At 35.6% G+C, this 11,361-nt stretch overlaps 1 protein-coding gene across 1 annotated transcript in view; it reads right to left on the reverse strand.

The window, feature by feature from the left end:
* Nucleotides 1-11,361, reverse strand: part of ANGPT1 (angiopoietin 1) — a 154,753-nt gene that overhangs the window by 30,396 nt on the left and 112,996 nt on the right. The window contains exon 7 of the mRNA XM_005423478.2: nucleotides 6,703-6,869. Within this exon, the coding sequence (XP_005423535.1) occupies nucleotides 6,703-6,869 (167 nt within the window). The remainder of the gene's footprint in view (nucleotides 1-6,702; nucleotides 6,870-11,361) is intronic.

An 11,361-nucleotide genomic window follows, 5' to 3' on the forward strand; every position in this document is an offset into this window, starting at 1 on the left:
TAAGTGCAATGCCTCCCGTGGATAGAGCAAGAAGGCTTTGTCCTTGGCTTTCTTTGATCAAGCAGCCTGGAGCAGACACCAACAACCAGCCTCCCTTTGTTGCCTCAGTCTCCAGTTCACAACTTTAAGCTTTTAGCCTGTCTGTGGCTGTTCCTGAGAAAAAGCTCTTTGCAGGGTATCCATTTATTGATGTAGAGGGCAATGTCTCCACCCCTCCTTCCTTGCCTGTCCCTTCTGAGCAGCCTGTGGTCCCTGATAGGCACTCTCTAGTCAGGGGATTCATCCCACCAAATTTCAGTAGTGGCAAGTAGGTCTTATTTCCAAGTGGCACAGTGGCTTCCAGCTCCTGTCTGTAGCCCATCCTGTGGGCACTAAGCTGCCAGCTGCGCCACATTCTTAGAGGAATAGCTTTTAATCCTTTTGAGACATTTCAGTGGTGTTTCTTTCCTGGCTTCTGTTACCTCAGGAGCTCCTGGCTCATCTTCAGAAGATGCACTGCACTGCAGAGTAGCCAGCATGTCTCAAGGCATTCTCATTAGATTCCATAATGAAAAAGAGGGCAACCTCTGTTCCTGCTCCACAGTAGTCACAGCTGTTGAATATTAAACTATAAATGACTTTAATGAAGTTAGAAGTGGGAAATTATTAGCTGTGGAAGGATAGTGTATATTGGGATTTATATGGATTAAGATAATTTTTTTAATTCATAAATTCCATGAGCATACTTATATCTACTTTCAGTCAGAGAAATTGTTATATTTAATTTCTGCATACATTTAGAGATACTGCATGAGCTGACAGTGAATTTCAGTCACTGATATGATATAGGAACACTGGCATGTTTCCAGAAAGACCTCTGGTTAATGGGCATTGGATTGAATCCTTGCGCTTCCAGCATTTAGGCTTCATAGAATATTATTACTTACAATATTGTTAAAAAAAACCAAATTATTTAAGCCAGATATTTATATATATATATATACACATAAAAATGTTAAATATTTTTATCCATATTATTGATTTTAAACCACTGATTGGTAAAAATATTTTCAAGTCATAGAAATTATGCATACCACAGATACCATTCTGTCTGTTAATAGGATTTTACATGGATATTCCCTCTGAAGTAGATTTGCAAATTGAATTTCAATTTCCAAAGAAAAGTGAATACCTACAAGGTTTTTGCATTTTCGTAACATGACTATATTTTTAAATTATTCTGTAATTTTCTAATTTGGCAAGAAAAGTACTGGGGTCTGGGCACAGAAGGTCCCAAGAGGTTTTGTGTTTATTTTTTCATTTTGTTACAGATTTCCTACATATCTTCCACTGTACCTTTCCTTCCCCATTTGAGAAAAGAGTGAATAGATCCTTCAAAGTTTTACTGTGATACAAATCATGCAGAAGAAGCTAAGCAGATGGCTCAAAAATTTACAAGTCAGATTGATCCCCTATTTTACCTAAAAAACTCAAGTGACACAAGAAGAAAATGTTACTTACACAGTTGCATCACTGAAAAGCCTGGGTAATAACAAGAACCACACCAACATTTAAAAATGGGATTTTGTACACCAAGGAAGTGACAGTGGCCTGTTTGTGTTCTGTTTCTGAAGCAGCAATACTATGTGGAATTTGTTTCTTAATTAAAGACACATAAAAACATCTGTCCCCATAAAATTTGTACTCTCAAATAATACTTATTTTACTATCTATTACAGGATTTTCAGCACTAAAATTTTAAAGACTGTACAGATAAATATATTTTTCTCTATTTTACAGAAAGATAAGCAAGGATTTTTGCAAGAAATTCCATCATTAATTCAACAAGAATATAAATAGCCTCAACCCTAAAAAAAAATCTAAGATGAACATTATATCAAGGCTTCTGGCAGCAGACTACCTACCTGATTTGTCTATGAAAACAGAGAGAAATAATACTATTGCTGTAATTAAAACACAAACTTTTAATCAAACAAGAGCTAAAAGTCCAATATTCTATTCAGTGAATTGAAAACTCTCTTCTACCAGGTCCCAGAAAGTTTACCAATTCTTAGTTACTTTCAACAACTGATCTTGTTTCCTAAAGCAAAGCCTGGCGAGACAGAGGATATTGGAGAGCTTGGAAACTGTCACCTAGATTTACATTGCTTGGGAGATCATGTCAGCAGTTTGAAGTGATTTTAATAATTTTAATAACTACCTCCCCTGTTTTCAATAAATTTCATCAACTTGTTCCTCTGAGGACCCACACACTTGACTTTTCCCCACATGACTATCATTGCCCTGTCAAGAAGACTCTTGTGCTCCTGATGGATCGATGCTCTCTCCACTTTCTCATGAGGTTTTGTAATCACTTTCTCATGCTCATTCCAATGTAGAATCTCTTCTTCATTTTAACTACCACTTAAGGTCAGCCACCACCTTAAGTCCAGAGTGACTCAGGGAAGTTAGGATGTTCTCTGTCCATCACCAGTTTTCACCCACATCAATCCCAGTCTTGCTCATCTGAGTAGAGCTATCTGATCACTTAATCATATTTCTCTATGGACAGGACCAAAGTTAGTTAATCATTGCAGCAATAGCAAACTTTTCTAACTAAAAGAATGATTAAGTACCAGAGTATATTGTCTTAGGGAGATGACTGTCTATTAAACTTCTCTGATGGTTATGAAGTAAAAATAGCTCAGACAATTAAAAAGTGCAATTCCCCCTTTCTTCACCCCTTGCTTTGCTTGGAAGTGCTTCTCCTGTATCATGAGTAGAAAAAAACAGATGTATCTGCAGGCTGAAATTATTACTGTTCAAAATTCAGCATCAATATATCTGCTTTCATAAACTAATATGTAGGATTATGAATTGTGGTGCCTGAAATCCTAACACATGGTTACTTTTCCTGTTCAGTTTTGGAGGATCTGAGGACATGGGTCAGAGCAGCAGTGTGTCATAGCTGTGCATCTCCAAAGAACATCAAACAATGTCAAGTGGACTAGGCAGAGTCTACACAGGAAAAGAGGAGAGGTCGTGTGTCTTTCAGGATTCTCTTTCAACTCATGTTTTTATAGTTCTATAAATAATTCCTAATTATATTAAAAAACACTGCGCTAAATGAGAGATCTGCAAGATCTGGCTCTTCTTACTGCATGGAGATTTTACTTGCCACAGTCTAAGTTGCAAAGAGTCTGACAGAGATATTTTCATCATATTTAGAGATAGTCTCTGTGTAATCATCTTGTGTAGATAAGAAACCTAAGGATGTTCTAAAAGACGTAAATAATTTAGATACTTTTATTAAAGATTTCACATGTGGTAGAACATTTGATTTTCTGTTTCAGTTATCATTTATCATTATACATTTACTAATTCAGTACCCATCTTCTCATCTCAACCTTCTTTCCACTCATCATCTGGGATAAATAGATTTTATTCTGATTTCCCTGAAAACCTCTTGAAGCTGTCTCATTTTGAAAGAGAAACAAGTATATTTGAACTTACATGTGTTCAGCATTACTCTCTTTAATAATAGTTTCTTCAGACTAATAAAAAGTAGTAAAGAGAATACAAAAAGCCCAGAGAAAAAACAGAACCCTTCTGAAATAACCAACTGGGAGTTATCCAGACTGAATTGAACTTTGCATAATGTTGAGGCTGGACTTTGGAGGAACAACATGAAAATGATTTTTGATATTTTCTCAAGCAGATTTTATTGCTTCATGATCTTTTCTTTTCTTCTCTTTTCTTGTCTCCTTTTTTTCTTTCCTTTTTTAACATATTTGAGCATAAGACCTGGAACCTTTTTTTTCATATCTTCCAAATATAAAAGGTACTGCTATAGCAAAATTAAAGATGTTCCACTTCTTGAGATTTTCTTTTCATTTCAGTGCCCTTTCTCAATTTCAGATTTTCTTGATCCACTTCCCAGACCAGCTTAGAAACTTGTCTCTTTACTGTTACTATTATTTAGTGAACTTGGTTATTTGATACTAATGTGAATCTAGCCAGTGTACAATTACATATTTTTGCTAACAGAAACAACATTTAATGTGGGTTGTTATAAGAAACAAGCTCCCAAAATAAGACAGCATCTGTTTTGTTTGGCAAAATTATTTCAAATAACAGTAACTAAAGTTTTGAAAAGGTGTTCTGTATTTGAGGTATTGAAAGCAAACATGGCAAATGCTTGAAAGCTGGAAAGGAAAGGTACTGGGAGCAGAAGTTTGGGAATTGTGGTTTTCAGCTTCAGAGGAATCATTTCAATCCTTAATGGCAGCTTCTCAGATAAAGGGTAAATAGCATTCTCTGAAGGATGGCCAGCTGTTTAGTACTGAATAATTAGGTTTTTATTCAGACAGCCTTCTGGAATTGCTGCTATCACAGATAGTGATGCTGGCAAGCAAAATAAAGAGTTTTATGTCATAGAATGCTTTCCTGTAAAAAATTATAGAATAGCGCAACATAATTTTGGTTTGAAAAATATCTGTTGGGCATATATTTGTCTGCACTAGTGCATTTGTCAAGCATGAAAAACAGTTTAGACTTGCATGAGGCTTACACATCATTATTTCCAGAACTATCACCATGTTACTCAGCTATTTTCTTTAAATATTCCAATATACCTGAATAAAAATAATAGAGGAATTAATCTGAAACCCAAAGGGCCAACAGAAATGGACTTCTCTACTTCTTTATGTTTTCATCTTTGCTTATTTCAGAAAAATATGAATGAAACTGATTTTCCATTTCCTTAACAGAAGAGCTTCAGTTGCACCATAAGGAGTGTGAGTAAATCTCATTCTGGCCTTCATTTATACTGTAGAATAGGACAGGAGCCAAAAGGGAAGTCAACAGCCTCCAGTCAAATTCCCTTTGATTTTTGTGAAAAAGTGACTTGGACATGGGTAGCAGAATTTATGCCTGTTAGTCAACATTATACTCTTTGAGAGCTGTATGCTGCCCTCTGGTTTAATTTCTACAGGCTTGAATTATCTCTCTTTTGGTTTTCTTGATCAGCAAGAAGAATTTAAATGGATCCTCTTTTACATTTCTTCCCATGTTCAGAAAATATTATTTATATTGCAAAATATCTCCCTTTTTTATAATGAAAGTGGGTTCCCTTCCCTTCCCTTCCCTTCCCTTCCCTTCCCTTCCTTCTTTTGAAACATAACAACACAATTCTCTTGCTATTTTGCCATGAACGAACACTGAGGAGTCCTGAAAAATAAATCCTCACTAAACATGAGCTTTAACATGTAAAATTTTCAACAGCCTTCCAACTCCTCAACAGTACATGTTGTCCTTAGTTCAGAATAAATACAAGCAAAAAAGACTCTGGTTTTGTTAGCAAATTCAGTGATTTTAATTCATCCCCTGAACAATACTTTCCTCTGATTCATCACAAACTTTGAGCTATGTATAACTGCCCTTGAAAATTTTTCTTCATTTGACAAGGAATTGTCTCATCTTTTCCTTTTGAACAACTTCTACGAATGTTTAAGACTCCACTTTTACGCTGCTCTTTTTATGTTTTGTATAAATCTTTCTAGCCTCTCTTTTGAGCAGTTTCCTTTACTTATATCTATTCTTTGACTAAAACTACCTCAGAATAGGTGCTCCCCCTTTCCTGGTTTGGGGCAATGGCTTTCTGTGGGCAGTGCCAGGTGCAGCACTGCTGGAGGCAGTCGGGGATAGAGCTGTCCATTGTGTGCAGAGGGGCAGTCCTTGCTTTCTGCAGGAGCTAAACTCCTACTGATTGCTTCTAAAGGTGTCCTGTACTCCTGTACCCCACTCACTGCTGTGCCCCAGAGGGCAGGGGCACTGCTCTGTGTCCCACCTGGGCACAGCCCTGTCAGCAGAAAGAGCAAATTGCTCTCACCTCCATTTCACTGGGGACCTGGGGGGAGGGAGGCAGTCAGCATTTTTGAGAATCATATTACTTGAATTTGAAGATCTGAATACCAACCTAGTTTCACATGCCTTGAATGTTTGAGTTTACAATGTATCTGTTTCTCTCCTGAGTCTCGTGCTAATTAGATATGATGTAATAAATAATTGGATATTTTTATGGGTTTAATTTTCTTTTTCTAGCATTTTACTGTCTCCTCAGATGAAGCAATGATTTAAAAATAATATAAATGATGACTTAGATTATCCACATTTCTTGTGTCTTCAATTTGTTACTTCTTTTTTTTAATAAACTTTTATCTTAAAGTATGGGAGAAAAATATTATTAAGAAAAGGTTTTATGTTTAATTTCCTCAAAATGAGATCCACTATTCTCTTTTTCCTCTTAATTCACACTAATTTTTTAGTTTGAGAATATCAGATGGTTTAACAGCATTTTTTTGTCTTTTATTCCCATGTCCATTGTTTCAGTCTCCTGCTTCTGAGGTAGATATCTTTCAGTTTGCAATGAGGACTCCAAAACTTTTTTCTATTCAATCAATTTTGAGTTCTGAATATAAAAGTTATACAGTTTTTAGCAGTTCTATCAGACAATACAATTAATACATCCCTTTTTCTCAGATATGTTAGGTTTACTCCATCCTTCCATCACTGAGAAATCTGATTTCGGTTTTGATTTTACGATATTTATCCACTTTTGATAAAAATCAGCATCATATTGTTGCCCTTTCTCATATTTGACAAATTAACAAAGAACAATATTTATCACTCAGCAGAGTTAAAAGAATTTCAATAGATTCTTACCTGTAATTCTGTTTTTCATTTCCTATGTGAAATCTGTCATACTGTGAATATGCTCGGTTTCCTTCCCAGTCCGTTAATTCAATTCTTAGAGAATATTGCCTCTGACTTGTTATTGCAAAGATAAATTCATTTCCCAGCCAATGTTCACCTGATGGGCTACCAAAACCCTAGAAAAAATTGGCAAAATAAGTAGATGTAATTACTGTAATTGATAAAGCCTATATACAATAATAAAACCATCATTATATTTTACCTGTGCATTCTAATTACTGGTCAGAGCTTTCTTTGCTCCACTTTGGTGGTCTCTAAAATGATTGCACTAATATATTTGATGTAGGAATTTTATGCAGTTCAGTTGATGTTTGCAAGGGCAGCTGAGGTTATCAGCTGGAAATCACGTTACAGGTCCATGATATCAATAGCGTGAGGCTGTATTTGCCCATGCTTCAGTGGGAATACTTGACATAACAATATTCTATAATGCATTTAATATGGTGTTAAACCTTGTTATCTAGCTCTTCTCCTAGTCACCTTGCTCTCCTCACATTTTGTACGTTCAGGCGATCTTATTTCTGGTTAAACAAAGGATATCATTTACAAACATGAAAAATAATAACAAAAGAAAAAATATAATTTATGATTTTCAAAACCAGACATATGTTTTCCTAGACATATGCTGTTATACATCTTCCAGGTTTTAAAGTTGTTTAAATTGTAGTGAATATTTTACTACATCCAATGTAAGGTTTTATTAAATGTCATTAACTTGTTTACTATATATTAGAATAATTGTTCTTTTCAAACTATTGGTTCATACCTGAGAACTCCTCAGTCCATTTTACATTTTTCTTTTTTTTTTCTCTTCAAACAGTAAAAATTATTTTCAACTATAGTATTTACTTGTGAAGAATAACTCCAACATGACTGTGCTTATTCATATTTCTTAAGATGGGAAAAATGGGAACCAGAAATCTCCTGATTTGCTTACAGTGGCATACTGGGGGTGTTTTAGAAGATCCTGTGAAAATTTCCTAGTCAAATTAAATGAAAGATTGGATTATTTCCAGAAAGCACATATTTTTTAAAGGGGTTAAAATCAAGAGACTTCCTTGGGACTAAAGGTTAGATAATGAGAAATGCGTCTGTGAGACACATTGGCAAGACATCAATCTTCTCTAAATAATGTTTCAGTCACTCCTTACATGAGATGAAAACATTGAAAGAGGAGCTCTCTCTCTTTTTTCTTTATTGTATTGCTGTGGCTCCAGCCCTGATTAGTTGTGTCTCTGGAGGATGAAATCCTGCCTTCCCAGTGGCCATGTGGTAGCACAGGTAATGCTCAGGCAATGGATAGATAGATCAGCTGCAAACCTCTAAAGTAAATTAATGAAAAAAATTTAGAAACTTAAAAGTTTGACTGGTCCAAAAAATAAAAATGGAGGAGAGTTTTTTGTTGTTCCTAGAGAGAGAGAATTACCATAGAAAGTACTTTACTCAGGACATATTTTTGTTTACACGACCTCACCTAAGCATACTTTTGGTGACTCACTGATAGTAGAGGCTGAGAAGACATGCCATGTTTGGGTATGCTGAACTGACTTATATTTTGAGTAAGCATCTCTGCCTTTTAACTCAGAGACCATCAAGAGATACCCATGGACAAAGTGCTTCATCTGCAAGAGCTGAAATTCACTAGTCAGTGGCAAGTCCCAAAGAAGTTTCAGACTGAAATGTGAGAGAGCGCTGTTAGTTGGCTTTTCCTTTCCTGCATGTTATTTCATTATATCCTCTTTCTCCAGTAGACTATTTCCTATAGAAATCTCTGTAAATACTGGTTGTAGGTAATAGTGGTGATATCCTGCTTCGAACTCATCTGTCTTCCAGTGTGAGCTGCTGCTCCTCAGGTTTTCCCATTATGATGCTTTCTGTTATTTCTCACTTGCTGCTTTGATGGCATTCACATTCATATTTGACTTCATACAGTGTTCCTAAAACACAGAAAGACTTGTTCTTCACCTGTATAAACCCTGTCTACAGCTGGCACACCTTTCTGTAGTTATCACTGTTTTCTGCCTTTGATTCTTTCCATCTTCTTGCCTTGTCTTTCTACCCTTGACTGTCCCACCTGGTGTCTCCTGTTCCAGTAGCCTTGGCAGTGTCATACCAGAGCAGTTAGCGGTTTGTCTCTGACATCCACTGGTCACTATCACTCATCTCAGAGTAAGATAGAATATGCTCTGCATAGACTACCTCCCGGGAGGTTTGTCTCCCTAAAATCCAGAAAGAAGAAGTAGAACGTTGTTGTTCGGATATCAGTCAAATTAGGTTTTCTTGGAGTTTATATGGCTTCTTATTCACACAAGTATTTATTATTATTGTTGTTGTTGTTGTTGTTGTTGTTGTTGTTGTTGTTGTTATTGTTATTATTATCTGTGTATCTTTAAGTGAAGATTATCAGGAAATTCTTTCTCCCTTTTTCCCAGTGCAGGAAAGATGAGGGGACTCCCCTTTGAACTGTTGCTTATTGAATTATATATATCTCATCTCATTTAGATTACAGCCTATTAAAGATGTAATCTATGTATGATCCCTTATGTGTTTTATAGAAACTCCAGACACCATATATAATTTTTCTGAAATAATGATTTTTATCCTTCAAATTTTCACCTCTTTCTCCCTTTTTATATGTATTATTGTACTAAGATGAAAATCTATCACTAAGTGGTTTGCTCTCTTGACCAGAGAAAAGGAAGATGCAGCAACAGGGAACAAAAGAAATACAAAAAGAAATATTAAAAATTATGAGGAAATCCACCACACTAGTTATGAAAAAGGGAATCATACTATCAGGGGCTACAATAATGAAACTCAGATTAGAAATTCCTAGAACAAGATTATTTTTTTTTCCTTGACAGAAGTAACTTCTTTTTAAACAGACAACTTGCTTTTATGAAAAGAAAACCAAGGAAGTAAGTGAGATATAAAACATTTCTCTGAAGGAAGGAATGTTCCAAAAAAGAAGCAGTGTGCTTTATTAAACACCTAATATGGCTAGAAGGATATAAACAAACAAATAGGCACTCAAAGCTTTCATAGATGTAAACCAGAGAGGAGCAGTACATTTCTGTTAAGCACAGAGCTGGCAGCAATTTCTTCAAGTATAATTTTATTATGCCAAACTCAACTGTTTCCAACCTGTATTTAGTCTGCAGTTTACTGCCTCTACTTCAGAGCTGAAGGAAGACTTGCATGCATCCTGTTTTTCCCAGATACTTTGTCTGACTTAATAACTACACAGCTCTCCTTGTTTATATCTTACTTAGGCTGTCTCTACCACAAGAACACTACTACTTTGATGGGATATGTAAACTTTTGTGTGCAGAAGAAAATGGCATAATATTAGCCAAAAAAACCCTGAAAAACATGATTTAATTTTGTGTTTCCATTCCTGACCCTGAGGCTGGCAAAGGACATGGTTGTGCCTGGTTCTTTTGATTTACTTTTGGAATCCTTAGCTTTCAAAGAACATTTCAGAATTTTGTCTTCAAATACATTTTTTTTTCTTGTCTCAGTTAGAAAATTTAGGAAAACAAACTTGTGTAATCGGTATGCTCACCTGTCCTATATATTTGTGAAATACTTTTTGAACACTTTTGAAGTTTGGTTAAAAATCACACAAACTTGAAATTCAGCAAGGTTTCAGAGAACTGGTGTCTGTGATGAGTTGCTGCTGGCTGAATTGCTGAAGGAGAAGCTCAGCAGTTGCCTATTCCAATTGCTACAAGCAGACACAGAGCAGCCAGCCAAGTGCAGATGCTGAGCAAATATTGCCTCAGAGGTTCTTACACATCTGGGAGAGATTGAGGGACATAAAAGGGGAACTTGAGCTTTTACCACAGAGAATCCTAGAAAATAATAGGGTTTCAGAAGATTATTAATAATAAGAATGGGTCTTCTATGTGGGACACAGGACAAAAGTCCACAGAAAAGCAGACCTTATTAATTTTGATGTTCATGGGAGAATTCAGTAATTGTTTCGTAATTAAAATTCAATAATGAAAAATAAGTATTTTACTTAGCAGACCATTTGGGTTTATACTGCTGCTCAAATCTGTGGGGCCCCAAGTGATAAGGTGCCTAAAGCCTTGCCTAAGACCATGCTTGTCATTTATGGACTGATACTTAAGATTTAGGACAAGAAATTTGGTTTTGAGAATGCCTTAGGGCAGTGTTAAAAGTTAACATTAGGAGTGACCTATTTCAGGCCCATAGTTGTTATTAAATATATTTGTTTCCCAGTACATATAGACATTTTCAAAAAACATTTTGGGTTCTTCATTCAAATAGTTATAGCAAATGCTTCCAGAATATTTGTGTTAAAGTTTAGTGCCTAAACTCAAGGAATTACATGATGTGATCCAAGTCATCCTCAGCTATCAATCCACTAGGAAAAGGAACATCTGTATTTCATGAATGTGTTTGCAGTTAACTACACTTTAAGACTCTCTGAAACCCAGTGGGTCTTAAACACTGTTCTAAAATTGCATTTTAAGTGACTAAGAGACTATTTTGTCATTATCTTTCTATATTTTGTTCATGATATGTTTCCAAATAAAGAGATTAATTCCTTAAACTCTACATTTTATTCCAAAAATACTC

This window comes from Geospiza fortis, unplaced genomic scaffold (assembly GCF_000277835.1).
Source record: "Geospiza fortis unplaced genomic scaffold, GeoFor_1.0 scaffold200, whole genome shotgun sequence".
In the NCBI taxonomy this organism is placed as follows: Eukaryota; Metazoa; Chordata; class Aves; order Passeriformes; family Thraupidae; genus Geospiza; species Geospiza fortis.